This window comes from Balaenoptera physalus (genome assembly GCF_965194825.1).
Source record: "Balaenoptera physalus genome assembly, chromosome: 16".
In the NCBI taxonomy this organism is placed as follows: Eukaryota; Metazoa; Chordata; class Mammalia; order Artiodactyla; family Balaenopteridae; genus Balaenoptera; species Balaenoptera physalus.
The window spans coordinates 6,308,860-6,330,461 of NC_138898.1; the positions used below are offsets into that span (position 1 = coordinate 6,308,860).

Genomic DNA, 21,602 nt, shown 5'->3' on the forward strand with positions numbered 1-21,602 from the left:
TGGCGCAGTGGTTGAGAATCTGCCTGCCAATACAGGGGACACGGGTTCGAGCCCTGGTCTGGGAAGATCCCACATGCCGCGGAGCAACTAGGCCCGTGAGCCACAATTAATGAGCCTGCGCGTCTGGAGCCTGTGCTCCGCAACAAGAGAGGCCGCGATAGTGAGAGGCCCGTGCACCGCGATTAAGAGTGGCCCCCGCTTGCCGCAACTAGAGAAAGCCCTCGCACAGAAACGAAGACCCAACACAGCCAAAAATAAAATAAAATAAATAATAATAAATAAATTAATTAATTCAAAAACAAAACAAAACATGGTTTGATTCTCCATTTTTCTTAATCCACTTAGACACATGTAACTGTTAGTTTTGTAGTAGAAAAGTCAATGCATGAGACCCATGAGACAGTGAATAAGACGACTTTTCTGGTGGTGAGAAAATGAAATGATTCTAGAATCCCCTTGACACACACACCTCCTAACAATCATTTTTATCATTTTAAAACCTATAAAGTTGTCCTTTGTAATATATCATAAAGATAAAAAAGGTTCTGTCTTTTGCAAAAATAGCTACTATAAAGATAGTTATTATGACAATAATATCAGCATCTTACCCCAAATTTCCCAAGCCTTATTCTACAAGGGCCATGGCACAGTGGCCAAGAATGTCACCCTACACTAATGTCACTGTCCATACACTTCTCACCACCCTCAGCTCTAGAGGAAGTGAGGAAGGCAAAAACAAAACAATAACTGCTATGGCTACTGGCCTCGCACTTTTTTCAAGCTTAAAAAAAGAGAAAGGAAAAACGTCCCAAGTTCGAGAATTCTTTTTCTTCAGAATAGTTTTATTAGTTTGCATACGGTTTGTCAACACTCAAATTTTCCTCTCCTACTTTGACACACAAATCCACTCACTCGGAGTCTTCTTCGCCCCATATCTCATATATTGTAATATTATTGTGTGGGTCTGCAGGCACCTCTGAGTTCTGAAACTTGAGGTTACCGCCAGTTGCCATGGCGGCTTTCAGATTCCGCACCTTGGACATGAATTTCACAAGGTCCATCTCGAGCTGGGTTAAGGTATTGAATGCATAGTCTTTGTTGGGGGAAGCATTTTGATTTTTCTTTATTGGAGAGCGAAATGAACAGCCTCGAAGGGCAGGAGGATTCTTCTGCTCCTGTCAAGAAAGATATTCAGGGTGAATAATACTGTTGATGTTGCTGGTTTTGACACAATTCTAAGAGAGCTGGGCTCACCTAAGAGAAGTTGGCTCTAGCATTGATCTAGCCCAGGGATTGGCAAACGATGGCCAAATCCGGCCCACCAGCTTTTTTTGTTAATAAAGTTTTATTGGAACACAGCCAGGCTCGTTCATTGGCATATTGTCTATGGCTGCTTTCATGCTCAAACGGCAGAGTTGAGTCCTTGCAACAGAGACTGAATGGGCTGCAAAACTGAAAATATCAACTATCTGGCCTTTTACAGAAAAGGTTCGCCAACCCCTGCTCCCATCAGTTTGGACACAGAATCCTGAAGCGGTGGGTTTGTCCAGGAGCGAACAGGCTGCTGTATTTCTCTCCCTTCCCCTTCTCAGAGCTGTTCAGCCACTTTATGGACAGGCCGTTACCTCTTTACACCTCTGACCCTTTACGACAGGTCTTTTCCTTTACTTGGGATAATGATACCATTTCCATTCAGTTCAGCAACTTGTAATAATTCAAACGCTAGGGAAATTAAAAATCAGGGGCAGTGAATCTGCCTCCATAAATAATGTTGACCTGAAACACGCCAAGTTCTTGAATCTATCCTCAATTTGAAAAATCTGATTTAACAGGATTAATATTGAGCCAAGGTTTTAGTTGCCCAGTAAACAGAAGGTGGTCTTCAACTACGAGTCCCCACCTCTGTGAGTTAAGATCTACCGTCCTCCCTAAGGACACGTCGGGAAATGAGTTAGCCAACATTTCTCAGGACCAGAAGTAGGTACTCTGTATTCAAATTCGTTGTACTTAACGGTCTTGCCTGTAACAACCAGAGCATGTGTTCCTCTGAGTCTGAGCTTTCTGAGATGGAATCAATGTGGTGTGAAAAACGGAGCCATCCTTACCTTATCCTTCTCACTATCTCCTCGAAACTTTAGCATCATATACAGCACGACAACGAAAAAAAGCCAGAGCCACTTGCTCCCAAGCCAGCCCTGGGCATGCTCTGGGAGATTCTGCCGAATTCGAAAGTGCCCTCCGCAAGGCACCTTCCCCTGGGGTTCTCTGGCTTTATCCCTCAGAGAAGAAAACATAAAGGCATAGCCACAGGAGAGGCACAGAGGAAAGAACAAGAACCATTTCAGCGTCCGCATGGTGAGCAGAGATGGGGGACAAAGTGGCTCATGGTGGGTTGGTCTGCCCTTGCACCCGGAGACTGGGGACCAGGGCTGGGCTGGGCGGTTGGTGATGTCACAGAGGCCCTGAGCCAGAACCAGCTCTGGCCATTGTGATGACTTCAGGGCAGAGGATAAAGAGGCTCGCAGGGGTCACCTGGGAGTAGGGTTTAAAGGGAAATGGCGAAATTTCCAGCGGGCAATAAAAAGAGAGGCGGGGAGTGATAGAAGGCCATCTCCTTGCCAGTATGTTCTTTCTGACCCTCATGCTCTACTGGGAGAGTCCATCTATTTTTGTTTTTTCTTTCTTTCTTTCTTTCTTTATGGCTGTGTTAGGTCTTCGTTTCTATGCGAGGGCTTTCTCTAGTTGCGGCAAGTGGGGGCCACTCTTCATCGCGGTGCGCAGGCCTCTCACCACCGCGGCCTCTCCTGTTGCGGAGCACAGGCTCCAGACGCGCAGGCTCAGCAGCTGTGGCTCACAGGCCCAGCCGCTCCGCGGCATGTGGGATCCTCCCAGACCAGGGCTCGAACCCGTGTCCCCTGCACTGGCAGGCAGATTCTCAACCACTGCGCCACCAGGGAAGCCCTATTTTTGTTTTTCTATTTGTTGACTGCAGACACTGTGGTGAGCAGAGCAGACTGGGCATGTGCCCCTGTGGAGCTGAGAGCCTAGTGGGAAGAAAGATATTAAACCAGAGGCTAAAAAAAAAAAAAACACCAAAAAAACAGAGGCTACAGACTAGGAGCCACTGATGTACTTTGTTTGGCCTACATTGTTTCTGAAAATGATTATTTGCCAATATTTAATGTCGGTGGGGGGAGGGCTTCACTTAAAAAGGCCAGATTTCAAAGGAAACTAAGTTTCCTTTGAAAAGTATGGACGATCTGGTAACATGGGGGCCCCTCTCTGTTGGAGCTGAGTAGAAACCGCCCCTCTAGGTGGCCATGTTTTCTCCACAGTCCCCACCACTCCCTATCGCCTCACAGTTACGCTCATTGACTTCACCTGAGTGTGCAATGCCTGAGTTAATTAAGAGTATCATTTATTTCATTAAAATTGTGATAAGGGGACTTCCCTAGTGGTCCAGTGGTTAAGACTGTATGCTCTCAATACAGAAGGCACGGGTTCGACCCCTGGTTGGGGAACTAAGATCCTGCATGCTGCACGGTGTGGCCAAAAAAGAAAAAATAACATTTGTGATAAGAACAGAGAGCTTTAAGAGAACACAAGGGGGCAGCTCTAGGTTGGTTCAGGCAGGAAGGCTTTCCTGAAGAAGACACTCAGAATGTGAGGGATGACCAGGAGGAGGCGGGATAAAATGGGGACGTGGTTGACATCAGGCAGGTGTGAAGACTCTGAAGCGAGAGGGGCACAGCCTGCAGGACGACAGAGGCCGCTGCCAGGAGTACAGCCAGGGCTCACTGGCCAGTGCACTTGAAACCATCAGTTTCTAAAAATGACATGAAACAAAAAGTCCCAACTAATGGAACGCAGGGCGTGTACCTGTTCTGCTGGGTCACCTGATTCACACTTATTCCCGGGGAATAAAGCCTTCTGCTGGATATAACCAAGGGTCCACTGGGTGCCTGCACTGTGCCTCTAACTGTGTTGAGTGATGGAGAAGTTCTGTGAGACGGTTTGAAACCAGGAGGGGAGACGCAGAGTGGGATCCAGCCGCACAGACTGCCCTGGGGCACATGCTCCCCCAGCTTGGGGTGGGGACGTGGGGCTCCCTGCCGAGAGCACCTGTGCAGGGCTTACGGGGGCGTGAGGCCCAAGGGTTGGTTAGGAAATAGGCATGGCTATTATAACCAGACTTGCCTGTATGTAAATGTATATAAATGCTGATCTGGGAAAGAAAATAGATAATTTTCAGGTTTGTTCTGGAAAAGTCCACAACAGAAATTCACTGACGTTAAGATCATTCTGATTAAAATGCCTCTATATTCACAATGTCAACACAGGACCCGGGACGGAGCAGGCTGCGTCCGGCTCTCCACCCCCTCCCCAGAATCCTCCCTCTGAGGCTGCCCCCTCCGGCCTCCGACCTTCCTCTCCCAGCTCCTTTGCCTGCTATTTTAAAAAATGTATTTTACTGAAGTACAGCTGACTTACAATGTTGTGTTTCCTTTGCCTGCTTTTTAATGGAAACCAGGGCCCTGGGTCTGGTATAAAGAACCATCTCAATGATACAACTGTCTCCAGAAAGGCAGTGTTGAACCTGGATGTTCCTGATTCTTGGTCTCATAGGAGAATTTCATTAATTATTCACTTCAACACACTTTATGGATAAGATACACCAATTTTATGCACAGTTTCCCCCTTTTATAATCTTCTGCTGAGAGGGAAAGTGGAATTGACATGATGTCATAGAACTACTATCGCTCTCAGTGCAATGGCCGCAATTTTCTTACTCAACGCTCGGGGAAGAAAGAAGAAAAATACAGAGACGAGAGCAAGAGCAGACTTTAGACTTTATTTTCGTACGAAATCACCGGGTGCCAACTAAATCTCCTCTCTCATCAAGGCGATCCGCAAGGAAGGCCCCTCAGTCCCCTCCCTGGCGCCGTTAACCGCCGCGAGCAAAACCATGAGAATCTGAGTCAAAATGAGCCAACCACATACCCGTGAGGAATCTGGAGTCTTTAATTATTTTAAGCATAAATAGCGCGGCCAGCGTGCTTTGGCCGGGGAAGGTCCACACGCACAGGGGGAGGCGGTGAGCGGAGAGGGCGACACGGCGGGGCCGGCGGGGTCACCGAGCCCCCATCTTGCCCTGCCACGCGGGCTCTGGGCTCTGAGGTGCGCTGAGGCCGCGCCCCGGGCCTCAGAAGCAGTAGGACGTGTGGGTGACCCAGTGGGCCGACTCCTCCTTGGAGCGCTTGGCGGAGCTGTGGGTCGTGAAAAGGGACTTGTAAGCTTCTGACTCTCCGCTGTCGGCGATGGACCTCTTCATGGCTCCACATGGAGGCTTCCCGGCTTTTCCGGAAGAGCTCCCGTGTGCTGCTGGAAAAATGAAAAGCCCAAAACTTTAAAGCTGGGACTACGTCACATCCTCAAAAGTTCATTAATCCCAGGAATTTCCTTCCTGCTTTCTGGGGATGAATGTTGAAATACGTTATCTCAATCGCCAAGTCCTAAAAACAAATGAAGCTACTGTATTTAAAATCACACTAATCACTACTTGCTATACATTCTCGGCACTGGTCCCAGCTCCGGGGATGACGTACATGAGATGCCGAGGCCAGGTGGCTGAGGTGTGTGTCTGGGGGACTGGGACCCATGAACACTCTGGAGGACGATTACACCACAGGATTACACACTCCTTTACCGCATCAATCTGTGCTTTTCTTCTTTGTGAAATAAATACTATTTTCTTTGTTAAAGGTAGTGAGTTTTGGGAGAAAGGCACTAAATTCTGGACTATCCAGCAGATAGAATGGCTCTCGGTCAATAGCAGGTGGAGGAAGGCCGGCTCGAGTGCACAGGCGGTGCACAGCGCGCCCCAGCCTTAAATTAGGGAACGCCCGCGTCAGGCCTCAGCGCCCCTTGTTAGCCTGGCCCCAAGTGCAGATTCCTCAGGGAAACTGGCATTTGCGCCCACACCCCTTCCGTCCCGAGAGGGCTCCTGCTCTAAGGTGAATCAACTGTTTCTTAGTTACCCCCCAAGAGAGCTCGGTGAACTATTTAGAGACACCATTAGGACAAGCTTGAGTTCTCGAATTCACGCCAGCAAAACTGTGATGCACCCACGCAGGTTGCCAGCTGTCTAGTGGCCCACTGCCATCTCAATAGGACCCACCTGCACTTCTGGGAGCCAAGGTGCTTTTCTTCTCTTGAGAATCAAGGCTGGTTTCTTCGGGCTTCCCTGTCTTCATTTTTGATGGTCCTGGGGCTTCTGTGAAAAAACAAAGTAAGCAAAACAAAACAACATCAGGAACTTATTTAGGAAACAGGCCTATGGCCTTATTTTTGCTAAAATAAGGAGCTCTTTTAGCATCTTACCTTCACTGACATCTGATTTTGAGAGAGACTCTGCCACCTTGGGTTTCTTTGTTTTCTGTGAAAAGAAAGGGGAGGGTGGACACGTGCTCAGATGCACTGATTTTGGAGTCAGTGTGGCTCCCGCCAGTCCGGGAGCCCAGGGAGAGGCCGACACGGGTCACTCAGGCCAGGGCTCCCGCTGAAGACGACTCCGATCCTCTGCCCTAACCTCGGGCCTCCCCACGTGTTTCCAGTTGCGCACTCTCGCCTCACGTGACACACATCCGCAGAGATCCGCTCGGCTGTACAGTTACATTCCCAAACCACCTCCTTAAAACACCTCAACGCGGAGGACAGGTTTCAGTGGGAACAGTCAGCGTTCGCGGTGACGACTGCACACCAAAGGGCGGTTAACCGGATAACAACCCAAGTCTAGCCAGTACTGAACCTTAACCCTTCCGGGAAGACTTCTTCAAAGTTGTCCAGCTGCTTTGACATTTGTGTAGTTAACTGTAAGGACTTGAGGCCTGTACTAAAGAACACTTTAGCCGATTCTCCTCAACTCTGGATTACTTGTTAGAATTCGGTCGCTCATAATAGTTAAATTGGTCAGCAAAAATTTAAGAAATGAAACAAACCATTCTAAAACCACACAGCTGATTCAGTCACAGAAAGGACAAACAGGACTTACGTTCACTCAGAGAATTTACTTTAAACATGCTGTTTTCCTAAGCATGCAAAAGGTGGCGGTAAAGATACGCAGCCTAAACGCTTCAGAAGGCTCCCATCACTAGAAAACATCAAAGACCTTGCTCGGGCAGTGGCCCTGAACCTGTACTACATACATGCTACGTGATCTGTAACACTTGCATAAAACATAAACACGTCCTGCTCATTTCACACATGCAAGACATGCACTCAAATTTGTGAGGGTAACACCTCATTCTTCAAAAAAAAAAAAAAAATGCAGAAAACTGCTAATTTCTAAGCCCTCCATTCACAGCTGAGGTTATCTGAAAAGCACGAGTAATAAGGCCTTAGACAGGAAATGCTATGCCCTGTCTCCAGCTGCGGGTACATTGGGGAAATATTTTGGTTTCCTGGTAGCCGTCTCTAGGAAGCATTCCCAGAAGGTCCGGGGAGTATTCTGCAGAGAGGGGCATGCTAGTTCCACTGGGCTTTGAACAACTTGGCAGGAAGCCTGGGACAGAGGAGACAACTCAGTAAAGTAAGAAGAAGGCTAATGACCACACCAATGTCTCTAGGAGCTTCCGTTACAATACAATTTTTCCCTTTTGTGCTTCTTAAAAACTGAACTTGATCAATAGTAGCAACAAAGAACAAGCAGATCCTTTTTGGTAAATGTCGTCAAAAATATCTCAAACTTCTATTCGCTTCTAAACCCAAACTCACCCCTTTAAATGACAGAGCGTCTCTTTATTTCTCATGAATGTTGTAATAACCTCATACAAGACCACTTCACGGAGTACTTCCACTGGTATTTGATCACAAAAGCTGGGCACGATTCCTTGTACTACAGAACCATTCACACACACTATTTATTTTCTACCTCAGTGAAGCTTTCAAAGGAGGAAATGCCAGTGGTTTGGCTCTTTCTGAGAATTCTGGACCCATACACAATAACAACACTGCTATCACATTCTCAGCTTTTTAAAGCCTCATGACCATGAATTACATATTATTCCAGGGTGATACGGTCTTGCACTTTCCTCTATTATGATTTTAAAAAGTGAAAAACCTGACAAATCTTTAATTCTTATGTCACTGGTAAGTGCACGCCAGTAGCCCAAAACCAGGCAGGCTATTTTTCTTCACAGTTTTAGGTCCTCAGGATCCTGAAACTAATATTCTAATACTTTAGGCATTCTTTTGCCTTAGTTCTGATGACAAGAAGTTTCTCCCACATTTACCCTGAACCTTTTTTTTTTCTTTTTTTAAAGAATGAAAAAAAGACCATGGCTATCATCTGTAAGTACTCAAGAAAGAACAAAATTTACTACTGGACCCAGAGTCGATGACACACTGAATGGTTTCTCAGCTGATCAACTGTTCTGAGCCTGCTCAGCACATCAGACCATTAAGCACTGATTCCACTGCTTATGGACCTGGGCGCAAAGCAAAGCCTTCACCCCAGCACCCCCGACCCAGAGTGCCGGGCACCAGCAAGCATCGCCGGGGCGCCACTCAAAACCGGGGCCAGGGGAGGCTCAGGACGGCCAGGCCGGCGGCTTCCACAGTGGGAAGGCTGCTCGGCTCCTCACTCCAGGGAGTGCAGGGAGGGTGTGTGTGTCTGCATGCGTGTGTCTGCATGTGTGTGTGTCTGCGTGCGTGTGTGTCTGCGTGTGTCTGCATGCGTGTGTCTGCGTGTGTGTCTGCATGCGTGTGTGTGGGTGCGCGTCTGCATCTGCACTCCCAGGAGTGGGTGGGAAGCACAGGCCCCGGGCTCCCCCCAGATCTCTAGGACGTTCAAACCTGGGCCGCACAGGCTCTCCAGAGGTGCTGGGGGTGGTGACTTTCACGCCTCCTCAGTTTCACAAGGTGTGACACCAAGCCTCTTACACTCGGTGCCCGCGCAGCAATCGTGGTGGCCGCCTTGCCCTCCGGACGCACTCTGGGCGGACTTCACAGGCCTGAGCTTTTCTACCCTCCTGCCCACACCTGCCCCCTGCAGGTGGCGTCACCCCCCGCCCCCCTTCACCGATGAGGTAGCCGAGCGCAGAGCAGACCACTGAGCCCAACCCAGCGAGGGCGTTAATCTTCTAGAGCCCGGGCCCGCCTGGTCATAAAAACTGCCTCGATCACGGCAAACCCCTAACCAGCGCCAGCAGCACAGCCAGCTGGTTTGCGATGGGCTCTGGAGCAGAGGCCGCAGCTGGGCAGGACCTGCAGACTTGACTCGCGCCCAAACTCAGGAAGGCAAAGAACCGAGCCTGGGACTCCGGTACCTTTCCCAGCTTGGCTCGCTGCCTCCTCGCCTCCATCCTTCTCTCCAGCGTTGCCACGTCCTCCTTGGTGCCATTGAGCACGATGACGTCGTCCTCCTGGAAGGCAGCCCCACACTGAAGAGGACGAAAGAGAGAAGACAGATTCCGTCACCACGCGGAAAGCAGCTACCCTCAGATCCTCACTCTTAGCCCAACCACTGGTCCTCAAGCTCTTGGGAAATTCCTGTTGTTCCCCCGCCTGCACCTTGGCTTGGCCAGTTTTTGACCCCAAGCCCTGCTTGGGAAAGTTTCTGTGTACAGTTAGCATGGCAGGCCTGCCTGCCAGACTGGCCCTGGCTGGTGTCTAGGCACTTGGATTTCTGGAGGGTTCCTCCCACTTCCTAATTGTGTTGGGCTTCTTTGCTTACAGGCCTCCCCACTGGACCCGACCTCCAGGGGCCCCATGCAAAGACCCAAGCACGGGGTGGACGTTTAGGAGGCGTCTGTTGAAGGAATCATTAGCAATACTTACTGAGCACCTACTGCTGGCTCATCTCATGAGGACTGACTTCATAAGAGCCTGTGACACTCACACACAGCTGAGCCAAGGCTAAAAGCGAGAGGCTGGGGGATCTCACATTCCAGACAGAGGTTTGCAACCTTGACCTTCCATCAGGATCTCCTGGGGGATCCCTGAGACCCACCGCCAATTTCTGATTCAGGAGTTCTAGGGTGGGACCCGCTAATTTGCATTTCTAATGTTTTCTCAGGTCATGCAGATGCTGCCTGTGGGGGAACCAGGCTTTGAGAACCACCGTTCTAGAGTTTAGGAAGTTGGCCAATTAGGGTAAATGGGCTAAATCCCAGCAGGAGAGGGGAAGGACCATGCCGGAGGCACGGCCTGCATTTCAGCCCTTTCCTGGGCTGCAGCTGCCCACTGTCATGCCCACAGGGGTGCTGCATTTTCAATTGCTCCCTGGGGAGCCAGCCCTGCTGAGGACAGTGTTTGGGCCAGCATCCATTTCGGGGTTTGTTTCCCTCTTCCTGTGGGTTCCCCAGAGTCCCTCTGCCTAGACCTCGGCCTCAGTTACCGCATCTGTTAAATGGGGATAAACTGAACTCCCAGCATGATCGGGTTGGGGCAAGAATTAAGGGTAACGCCGTAGGGAATGGAGTCCAGAGCTGGGCACTGAATGCTCAACCATCACCAGTTTTGCATTTTCCTAACACAGATGGAGCTCCCAAGTTCCGGCCCTCAGCATTGTGTCTCTAACTAGCTTCCCTAGGCAGAAGCATCGCATAACCTGAGTTCCTCATCCATGGATTCAACCAACTTCAGACAGAAAATATTTGGGAAGAAAAAATTTTCCAGAAAGTTCTAAAAAGCAACACTTGAATACTATATAAATAGTTGCCACGTACCACTGTAGGGCGCGGCAACTATTTACATAGACCAGCAACTATTTACGTAACATTTACACTGTATTTACAACTATTTCCATAGCATTTACATTATATTAGGTATTATAAGTAATCTGAAGATGACTTAAAGTAAAAGGGAAGATGGGTGTCGGTTATATGCAAACGTTACACCATTTTATATAAGGGGCTTGAGCATCTGCGGATTTCAGTATATGCGAGAGTCCTGGGCCAATCCCCCCAGCCCCCCAACCGACAGGGAGGGATGACAGTACGCGCTGCTGCATTTTCCTCGCTGGGAGTCGTGCCCCCTCGTGGAAGGCAGAAAGCGTAAGGAAGCCTCACGCGGATTCCTCTAGACTCTGCCTGGGTCCCTGCCCGTTACCATCTGAGGGCTACACAGCCCTGCTGGGTCACTGGACAAACCTGGGCCGTGAGGACGGCCGTATGCCGAGTCCACGCCCAGAATCTCTCTGACAGAAAACATTCTCAGCACAAGAAAAGCCACGCAACTGCTCTTTTTCTTGAAAGTTGACACCGCTTTCCCAGCACCTCCTAACACACAGAGGAGCCAGCCACCGTCTGCTGACTCTCCTTGGCCGCTGCCTTAGCTGGGTTACTTACTGGGGCTCTGTGTCCAAAACCCACAGCTCTAGGTCAAAGTCGGCTCCTTTTCTAAGGTGGTAAAGACCCACAAAGCCCGAGGTTGGTGCCACAGAGAGGAGCTCTGTGCACAGAGAGGGGGCGTCTGGTACGGCGTCTGGCCAGGGCTGCCTCTGGAGGACAGAGATGCCGGGAGGCCAGGGGAGGGGAACGGCCCCTCTGCAGGGGAAGGCCGCCTGGGAAGCCCCGGGCTGTGGGAGACTGGGGCAGAGCCTTCCCCTGGGGGCTGTCCTCCTTGGAGAGAGAAGGAAAAAGAATCTGCAGGAACAGAACTGTGGTAGATAAGGCCCGGTGGGGCTTGGGGCTGGGGCTCTGGCGTCAGTAACCCTCCTCAGCGCATCTGCTGCCCGGCTCCGTCACAGCCCTCGTCCTCCTCCCCCGCGGGCTTTCTGCGCCTCTTTCCACCACTCTTGCTGCCCGGGTCTGACCGATCGTGCCAGCGGTCCGCAGCCTCCCTCCCTGCACACGACTGTTTAGTTGTCTGCGTGTGACGGTGGGCCCTGTCTTGTACCCGAGTTGTAGTCCTAGAGTTGAATCAGCTGCTAATAACAACACTGAGCCGGGAACCTTGCACATTAAAACTTGAGATATCTTGCTCTTTGTCTCCAAAATTCAAAAAATCCACTAATACCAAACCCACCCCCCCTCAAGGCCTCAACTGCCTGGACCTGAGCGGGCAGCCCCTGGGGACGGCAGCACGTGGCCCTCCCTCCAGCTGTGGGCCCCTCACCAGGCTTCCGCTGGAACCCAGGGCCCTGCGTGGAGCGGCCCGTCCCTGGAGGCGAGTAAAACCAGGGCAGGAAGCAGGTTTCTGCCACCATGTCAGCTGCCAGACAGGGGCTCTCCTCCGTGGACTAAAGGGCGGGGGGGCTTTAGAAAGGGATGGGGGCTGCTGCAAAGGCACAGCGGCCCAAAGGGACTGACCCTCTCTTTGCTTATAAAAGTAACAGGTACACAAAGTAGAAAACACCCGTATTTCCCATTTTTCTGTGTGTACTGTTCCCGTACAGGTGAAATCACATATTTATTTTCAGTTTTGCTTCCTTTTATTACTTGTACCTCAGATGTCCAAAAAAGGGGGGAAATGGCTAAATAAATCATAATACATTCCTAAAAAGGAAGAGTATATAGTTATTTTAGAGTTTTCGACAACACAGAATATGCTCATTATAGGTTAAAAGGAAAAGCAGACTAGAAGTTGTATATTCACATGACCTCTGGATGTTAATTTTTCTTAAATATTGAAAAAAAAGGCCAGTAGGAAAGTGTTGAAGGAAACAGAATTAAGAGTAATATGCTACTATATCTGTATATTTATATCACAGACAAATGGAACAGTGGTTTCTCAATCTTTGTTCTTACAAATAATAATTGTGATGAACAACTGATTACATGTATCTTTGACCCCCAAATTCCACTTCTGAGACTTGGTTGTTCTCTATCACAGAACCCTGTTTCCTGCATTCATGGCTTATGATAAATGAATGTATGCCTGTATGTGTGTATTGACTTTTAAAATAGGGCTTCCCTCTGTCACTCTGTAATGTCCAAATGGGAAGGTTTTGTCTTTATCTTTCATGGCTGTAGCTGAGTCTTAAGCCCAGGGTCCTGCACACAGTGGATGCTCAGTAAATAATTGCTGAATGAAGGAATGAGAACATGACCTCAAGAAATATTTCAAACCAGGATGAAAGGGAGTGAAATTTTAAAGCCAAATAGCTCTCCTAGAAGGTCACATGAACTTTACACTCCTTACAACATGTGAGAATGCCCATCATACCACTTAAAGGAAGGGAAAAAAAACTTATGCTAATCTAAAAAGCAGAAGAAGACAGCTCCTTTTTGGCTTTGATTAAGAAACATAAAACACACCACTGTATTCACAGCGCCTCTTTTGTAATTTACATGTCTACGCTCTATATCTGTTTTATTTATTAGGATTTTCATCTTTCAAAAATTTTAGTTGAATCACATCAGTATAAGGAGCTAATACAGGGCTTCCCTGGTGGCGCAGTGGTTAAGAATCCGCATGCCAGTGCAGGGGACACAGGTCTGAGCCCTGGTCCAGCAAGATCCCACATGCCGTGGAGCGACTGAGCCCGTGCGCCACAACTAGTGAAGCCCGCATGCCTAGAGCCCGTGCTCCACAACAAGAGAAGCCACCGCAATGAGAGGCCTGCGCACCGTAACGAAGAGTAGCCCCCGCTCACCGAAACTAGAGAAAGCCCGCGTGCAGCAACGAAGACCCAATGCAGCCAAAAATAAATAAATAAAATAAATAAATTAAAAAAAAAAAAGAAGCCGATACATTAAGCCTGTGTTTTTGTCCATTCATTACAACACTCCGTTCAGCATGGTTGGTTTTACTGTGTGTGTCCCTTAGAGCTATGGGAGTATAAAGCTGCACGCAGGCAACTCTCCGCATCATTTTCTCAGGTTCTTCCACTGCTTTTGTCCAGGTTAAGCATGTGAGGTCCAGGTGAAATCCAGCGCCAGTCCTCTTCCCCTAGGGACGGGCCTGCCGGGCCAGTTCAGCAGCACTCACAGGACAATTTAAAACAAGCCCTCGGGCCTGGGGGCAGAGTTGGAGCCACACTTCACCAGCTGGCAGGGTGGCCTTTCCTTTCCTGACTCTCGTCTGATAAAAGTAGTCTCTCAACTCACAGAATGTGAACAACTCCACGCAGACATATACAGGGTCTCCCCACTAAAAGGCTGCATGGATCTGTTTTTATATAAAAGGCATACATGTCACACGTGCAGCAAGGCTGCATCCCCTTCAGATTAAAGAGACTAGGTTCTACCCGCCTCGTTAAGAAATCTTTCTAGGGCAACGGCAACATCTGTTCTGCAAAAGAGCAACAGGTATCTCGAGTCACCGCAGCAGGGGAAGAAAAGCTGAACTCGGCTGACTAAATAAAGAGCTCAGGTGTCTGGACACCTGAGCGGGTGACAGTCTCTGCGGGGTGCGATTCACGTCTCTTGGCTTCACTATTCCCAACAGACACATCTGGGGTAAACCTAAAGAGAGGTCCAGCGAGCGGGAGGACCTTTTAAACCAGAAAAGGAAGGATGTTAGGAGGAAAAGTATCCATCGGAGGAGAATAAGGAAAGGGAGTCGTTACTAACCGTGCACAGACGGCCGCGGGAGGACGGGGCACGGCAGGGCGCACCTGCCTCCCTGAAGTCAGGCCTCTGGAGAGCCACGCTGAAGCACTCCGAATGCTACTTAGGAATCAAATGAGATTTTTAAATGACTTTTATTCATCCCTTTAATGAAAAAGTGTCCGATAACCAAACTTGGCCTCCTACTTTTAAAAACACTTAAAGAATTTGACCCAGGACTGCCAGGATTTCATCCAGCTTTCAGAATCCAACAATTACCCTGCGCTGCCCTTCACCTGGGCTGGGTGTTTCCTGCTGTTTGTTTTGTAAGGCAGGGGACCAGCCCCTAAGAAATACGCAGGTTCTATTTTCCAACCCATGCGTCAGGATCAACAAGAATAAAATCCTCCAGGGATGAAAGGGTAACAAAACCTGCCAAGCAACTCTGTTCATGTGATTTCAGCCGGAGCCACAGCAAGAGAAGCAACTGAAGGAAAAAAAAAAAAGCCAGGCTGGGCGCGGACACGGCCAGGACCTCTACCCCATATGCGAGCCTCTCTAGGTAAGTGCTTCGTTAACTATGCAGAGATCATGAATGGCACAGACTGAGCAGGTCTTATAACTAAAATATGTTTTACTGTGCCTCCTCCATGGTTTTAAAATAGAACTATTGGAATATCAGTAATATTTTAAAATGCACAAGTAGCAGGCATCTTTTCCTCTCAAAAAACAGTCCTCTAATAAAAACGTTGTTTTTGTTGTGACTGTTTTAAATGGATATCCTAAAATGTAGTTTTCCCCTTCACATCAAAGTGGCTGAAGAAATGTATACACATTTTAGGAATAAGCATGTTGTGATTAAGACATCTATTTTACTGGACAACTTTGACGGTCTGAATTCAAAATTAGTCTAACTACTGTGATAAAGCTCAAATAGTTCAAGAAAAAACTGTTAACTTGTAGGGTGCTTTGGACATCATTCTGAGCCCAGAGATGACAAAAATAACACACAAAATTTTCATTGCTGCAGCTACAGTGACTTCTTTAGGACAAACATGCAGTAGTAACCGGAGAGAGAACCAACATTCACGGTCTGAGGGTCTCACTGCTCCAGGGGACTGGAGGTAGCCCCACCCCGCTCAAGCACGGAGCACCGCCCCGGGCCAGGCTCAGCGGGAAACACTCAGCCATCTGCCCCACTCCCCTAGCCCGCTGTCCTCATGAGGCAGGTACTGTCATACACCCCCATCTGCCGTCCAGAAAATAAAGACTGAATTGTTTAATCTGGTTAAGCGAATGTTAATACTCTAAAACAGTAATAGTCTATAGAATATATGGCAAAATATTACAAGTTCACCTTTAAAGATGCCCACTTTCTATTTACTAACAGGAATTACCTTTAAAAAAAAAAACACAAGGGACTTCCCTGGTGGCGCAGTGGTTAAGACTCTGCGCTCCCAGTGCAGGGGGCCGGGGTTCGATCCCTGGTCAGGGAACTAGATCCCACATGCATGCCGCAGCTAAGAGTTCACATGCCATAACTAAGGAGCCGGTGAGCCACAACTAAGGAGCCTGCCTGCCGCAACTAAGACCCGGTGCAACCAAATTAAAAAAAAACAAAAAACCCACAAAGTATAAAAGATTCAGCAAAATAATTAATTTATCCAGGATGTTGCCAACTCCCCCTGAAAAGCCTATATAACAAATTAAATCCCGTCATAACAAATTCAAAATGACTGCTCTTAAGTGTTCTAGTGGCAACACATAGTACCAGACCCATATTGCTGACTTCTGTTCTTGGCTGTTAAGGCCTGCAGTAGGGGCGGTGGGAGAGGGGCACTACAGACAGATAAAGAAGGCAGAAAAGAAGAAGGAAAATATGCTCGCCGGCTCTCGTAATTAGGATAGTAATGTATTTTGAAACAACTCTTTGGAAATATTTTATGCTTGGACAAAAACATAAATAAAAGGTAAAATAATTCCATTCTGAGAACTATAGCTGGAGATCATTTGTGATTTCCAGTACCACAAAAAGGAAAAAATTTTAACACCATCCTTAACCGTAACTTTGGTAATTACTGCTACTGAAAGATATTCTACAAAATCCCTTAGGTGTCATATGTCCTCAGTCAACTGAACGTGTAATCTTCAAAACATGATTCACTGTCTGGAAGCTATTTAATCCTACTGTACACTCTACATATTTTAATGATGCTACGCACCAAAGGCTGCAGATACGAGGAACTAAAAGATCATCAAAATATCTAAGGCCCAGGAAAGATCACTTAAGGAATGACACTATATGAAAAAAGCCTTAAAATGTTCTCTCACACACACAAAATAATAATTTTAGAGATCATTTGTGATTTCAGTAGTACATGAGGAAATAGAACACTGGAATGGTAAAATAATGGGTCTGGTCTGAACAAAGAACTTTTGTATCTGCTCCATGATATATAATGATAACTGCCACTCTTTCTAAAGTCTTTAAAATAAATAAATATTTAAACTTTTTGTGGAGGAAAAAAAATTGCTCAATAATCAGTAAGACTGCACTTTTTTTTTAATGGGCTGCATGTTCCTCTCACTTGGAAAATATCACTTACATTTCTTGGAAATTAATTTAGTGATAAAAAGGCACATGTTTAACAATTACAGTTTCATTATGACTACAAAAGCTGATTTCACATCATAGAAACAAAACAACAACAACAAATCACCAGGAACCAGGAATGTCTGCAAAGCTGAAAACGATGCTCATCAGGATTTAAAAAGGAAAAACTGCCAGGCCCTAAAGAGCTGATTCCTGTGGGAATTTTCACATTATCCACCAGATGCAGGTTAAAGCCACAGCAAGAACTATGTAAATTCAGCAGCAGCGGAGTCTCCAAAGGCTTCATTACAAGGCTGTCCTGACTACCTGGAAAAGCTTGTACTGAAACAACAAAAATAAAGCTGGTGACCCTTCCCACAACATGGCATTCTAGCCACACCGATTTCTAAATTTCAAAGTGAACCTGAGCCAAAAGGAAGATTTAACTGGGCAACTGTGAGCGCTGCACTAACAGAACACGAGGCAGAAAGGCAGCAGATTAACCGTGACCAAGCTCCTGTGCCTGTCTCTCTACAAATAAGGGAGGGAAAGCATTTAGCCAACGTATTGCCCTGAAGGACAACGGACTACACATGGGACGTGTCTTCACTTAATTATCATAAAACACTGAAAATACCCAATCCCCTGGGCTCTGCCTGGGGTTTAGTCTGTCAGTGAAGTGGGGCTAACATTTCTGTGATGAGACCAGCATATTTTACACTTTGATCATAAGCTTAAAAACAACAACCAAGACAACAAACCAAAAAAAACCCCCAAACCCCCTTCCCATGCAAAAGCTAAACACAGGAGAAAATGTAACAAACTATGGTACATGTTTTACCTTTCACCAAAATTCTTAACAGAGAAGCAGTTAAAAGCTTATTTTCATTTCAAGAAGGTATTTCCGTCCAACTGAATTTGTTTTTATGATACATGTTGTGTCTACTTTAGAGACCAGATATGAAATGTGTTAATTATAATGATGACTGTGCTTATAAAAGGTATTATGTAATTTATAAAAATGTCTGTAAAATTATGCCATAACGTTTTATGCTTGAGGCAATCAACATTTACTGAACCAGAGTAAAACGTAACCTGACATATTTGGGCAGTGGTTGTTTTATTTTTGAAGCATGATGGGTAAAAAGAAACTATACAATGAAAATAAATACATTTTTAAAATCCACAATCAGCATTTACAGTTTTTATGGGCTCACAGTTTAAGAACACAGGATAACTCAGAATGCTGCCTTGTTAATGCTTAATCCAAATGGCATTTGCAATAATGATGTGGAAAGGTAAGGGACTAATGTCAAATCTGAGATAAACACTGGTCAAAAGTAAATGGGTTTTTAAAAACAGGAAGTAGGGGGACTTCCCTGGTGGTCCAGGGGTTAAGAATCCACATTCCAATGCAGGCGACGTGAGTTTGATCCCTGGTCGGGGAACTAAGATCCCACACGCTGTGGGGCAACTAAGCCTGCACGCTGCAACTACTGAGCCCACAGGCTACAACAGAGAGCCCATGCGCCACAACTACAGAGCCCACGCACTCTGGAGCCCTCGTGCCACACCTAAGACCCGACACAGCCAAAAATAAAACAAATATTTAAAAAAAAATAGGAAGTAGGAACAAGCAATGATATGACTTTTTACGGAAACCTAGAGACAAAATTCATAAACAAGGGAAAAAACTACTAACAATATAGGTATTTTACCTGATCAATTTTCTTCCCTAAATTCCGAAGGATGGTCTTTGCATGCCAATAACAATTAATTAATTAAAATACTTATTCATGAATCTCTGTAGAGTTCAAGAGAGGAAACTAAATTATTATCAAATAATTTTATTAGATAAAGATATCTTGTTTTTAATCACTGAAGCCTTCTCTAAAAACAATTCATAAACTCATTTCAACAAGCTGAATTATGTGATCACAAAATTTCTCTTGATTTGTTGTTTTCTTTATTGGAAAGATATATTCTCATAACACGATACAGAATAATAGCATAAGATAAATTCTGAATAATGCAGAACAGGGCAGTATCTATGTCCGAAATAAATATTTGAGATTTTTATCTGCCAAGGTAAGGGCAATAACACGTGAAAATACAGTCAACACCATTAGTCATCGGGGAAATGCAAAGTTAGACCACAATGAATTACCACTACGCACCTATTAGACTGGTTAAAGTTTTTTAAATTGACCATACCCAGTGCTGGTGAGGATGTACAGTAAATGGAGCGCTCGTACACTGCTGGTGGGAATGTAAAACGGCACACCCGCTTTGGAAAAAAACCTGGCGATTTCTTAAGAAGTTAAACATACACCTGTATGCAAGCCAGCCATTTCACTCTTATTTACCCCAGAGACACAAAAACATAGGTCTGCACAAAGACTTGTGCACAAATGCTTACAGCATCTTGTAATATCCTAAAACTAGAAGCAACTTCAGTGTCCTTCAACAGATGAACAGATAGACAGATTGCGGCTCGTCCATTTGATGGAATACTGCTCAGCAATAAAAAGGGAAAAATGGTGATAAATGCAGTGACGTGGATGAAATCTTAAACTCATTATCCTAAGTGAAAAAAATCCAGGCAAAAAGTACATACGTATAACTTTGCTTATATAAAACTGTAGAATACGCCAACTAGTCTACAGTGACAAGAGCATACGAGTGATTGCCCAGAGACAATGGTGGAAGGAGGATGGAGTAAAAGGGGCCCAAGAAAACTTTTGGGGGTAAAAGAAATGATTGTTATCATGACTGTGGTGACAGTTTCATGAGTATACACATATATAAAAACTGATCAAATTATACACTTTAAATACGTGTACGCCAATAGAGTTAGCGGGGGCGGGGGGGAATAGAGTTAACAACACCCTCAATTCTGCCTGTTGTTCTTTTAGGAAGCTTAGAGGAAAACATTTCAAACCATGGTAATAAGAAGGCGACTGGAGCTCAAAACATGAGCCAGCTGCGAGCCACAAAGCCAGGTCTTCTCGTGTGCGTAGCCATTTGCATCTTCATTTTTCTTTATTTAAGGAATCCAACTCCTGAGGAACCAGGGGAGGAACCCACCTACCCAGCAGTAGTGGAATGTGGCTTTCATCCAGATGAACTGTGTTCGGCTTTGTTTGAAGGGAAAGAGGTGGCTCCCCAAATTGCAAAATTCTGTAAAAACCCTCATGGATCTGAAATACGTGCTCATTTACACAGACCAGGAAATTGTTCCAGGATATCCCAGGAGTTGCATTTCATAACCAGACCCCTGTCTGCAGAAGAGGGCACCTTCCCTTTGGCATATATTATAACTATTCATAAGGAGCTGGCTATGTTTGTGCAGCTTCTCAGAGCTATTTATGTGCCTCAAAATGTTTACTGTATTCATGTTGATGAAAAGGCCCCCAAGAAGTATAAGACTGCTGTGCAATCCCTGGTTAATTGTTTTGAAAATATTTTTATTTCATCAACGAGAGAGAAAATGGCTTACAGTGGCTTTAGGAGACTACAGGCAGATATTAATTGTATGAAAGATCTAGTCCATTCCAAATTTCAATGGAACTATGTCATTAATCTTTGTGGACAGGATTTTCCAATCAAAACTAACAAGGAAATCATACACTACATCAGAAGCAAATGGAATGATAAAAATATCACTCCTGGGGTAATCCAGCCACCAAACATTAAATCTAAGACAAGTCAAAGCCATCCCGAATTCACCCCTGAAGAAGATATCTATGTATCTCCAAATGAAGGATTCAAAGATGAACCACCCCATAACTTAACAATTTATTTTGGAAGTGCTTACTATGTACTAACAAGGAAGTTTGTAGAGTTTGTACTAACAGACACCCGCGCAAAAGACATGCTTCGGTGGTCTAAAGACATCCACGGCCCAGAGCGACATTACTGGGTAACTCTGAACCGACTGAAAGGTAAGAACAATCCAGCAAAACAGTGTCTGTTCAGGCCAGAGGCAACAACAGGAGAAGTGTATCCTTAACTGAAGATTCTTTCTATTTCAGCTCTGTGGCTTGGTAAACAGCTCTACATTCCGTAAGACCGTCCACTTGGGTAGTCCAGGAGGGTCTTCGCTTTCAGGGATCTGAGGTTTGCGGACAGAGCGCCAGGTTCCCAAATCAGGCTGGCTGCTTTTGCCCCCTCTCCAGAAGCAAGCGCCAGCATTGCGCGTCTCCTCAAATAGAGCCTTCTGAAAATTCTGAGCACAGATCTTTGGAAAGTTCTTCCTTTCTTCCTTCACTTATTAGATACTGCTGGATACCTACTAGTGCCAGGTATCGTGCTAGGGGCTTGTTAAGAATGGAAAATATTAAAACTAGCAATTTTGTTTGTGGCTAACATGATACTTCAGATAGGTTTTCTTAGAGGTAGAGGGAAATCTGATGCCCTCCTTTAAGTGGGCCTATTTGCTCTTTCTATAAAGCTGATTGGCTCTTATTGCGAATGTGGCTTCAAGCTTGAACAGCTAAGCGAATCAGTCAGTCCAG

At 46.3% G+C, this 21,602-nt stretch overlaps 3 protein-coding genes across 8 annotated transcripts in view; 1 reads left to right on the forward strand and 2 right to left on the reverse strand.

The window, feature by feature from the left end:
* Positions 1–282: 282 nt before the first annotated feature.
* Positions 283–2,671, reverse strand: LOC309644450 (protein FAM209-like). The gene is made up of 2 exons (XM_082428191.1): positions 2,106–2,671; positions 283–1,175 (listed from the first exon to the last, which is right to left on the reverse strand). The coding sequence occupies exons 1-2, from the start codon at positions 2,352–2,354 to the stop codon at positions 909–911; spliced, it is 516 nt and encodes a 171-aa protein (XP_082284317.1). The 5' UTR covers positions 2,355–2,671; the 3' UTR covers positions 283–908.
* Positions 2,672–4,832: 2,161 nt separating this feature from the next.
* The window catches only part of RTF2 (replication termination factor 2), a 40,532-nt gene continuing 23,762 nt past the window's right edge, over positions 4,833–21,602 (reverse strand). Inside the window, exons 6-9 of one of the 2 annotated variants that reach the window (XM_082428176.1) lie at positions 9,327–9,440; positions 6,382–6,436; positions 6,179–6,274; positions 4,833–5,382 (exon numbers count right to left, since the gene is read on the reverse strand). In XM_082428176.1, the coding sequence (XP_082284302.1) occupies positions 5,204–5,382; positions 6,179–6,274; positions 6,382–6,436; positions 9,327–9,440 (444 nt within the window). In that variant the 3' untranslated portion in view covers positions 4,833–5,203. The remainder of the gene's footprint in view (positions 5,383–6,178; positions 6,275–6,381; positions 6,437–9,326; positions 9,441–21,602) is intronic. The other variant, XM_082428177.1, reaches the window with a different exon arrangement.
* LOC309644434 (beta-1,3-galactosyl-O-glycosyl-glycoprotein beta-1,6-N-acetylglucosaminyltransferase 7) overlaps positions 12,118–21,602 on the forward strand; it is a 400,935-nt gene continuing 391,450 nt past the window's right edge. For 2 of the 5 annotated variants that reach the window (XM_082428166.1, XM_082428162.1), the window contains exons 1-2: positions 12,118–15,054; positions 20,001–21,029. In XM_082428166.1, coding sequence (XP_082284292.1) covers positions 15,039–15,054; positions 20,001–21,029 — 1,045 coding nt within the window. In that variant the 5' untranslated portion in view covers positions 12,118–15,038. Of the gene's footprint in view, positions 15,055–15,522; positions 21,030–21,602 lie in introns of all 5 variants that reach the window. The other 3 variants (XM_082428163.1, XM_082428164.1, XM_082428165.1) reach the window with 3 other exon arrangements.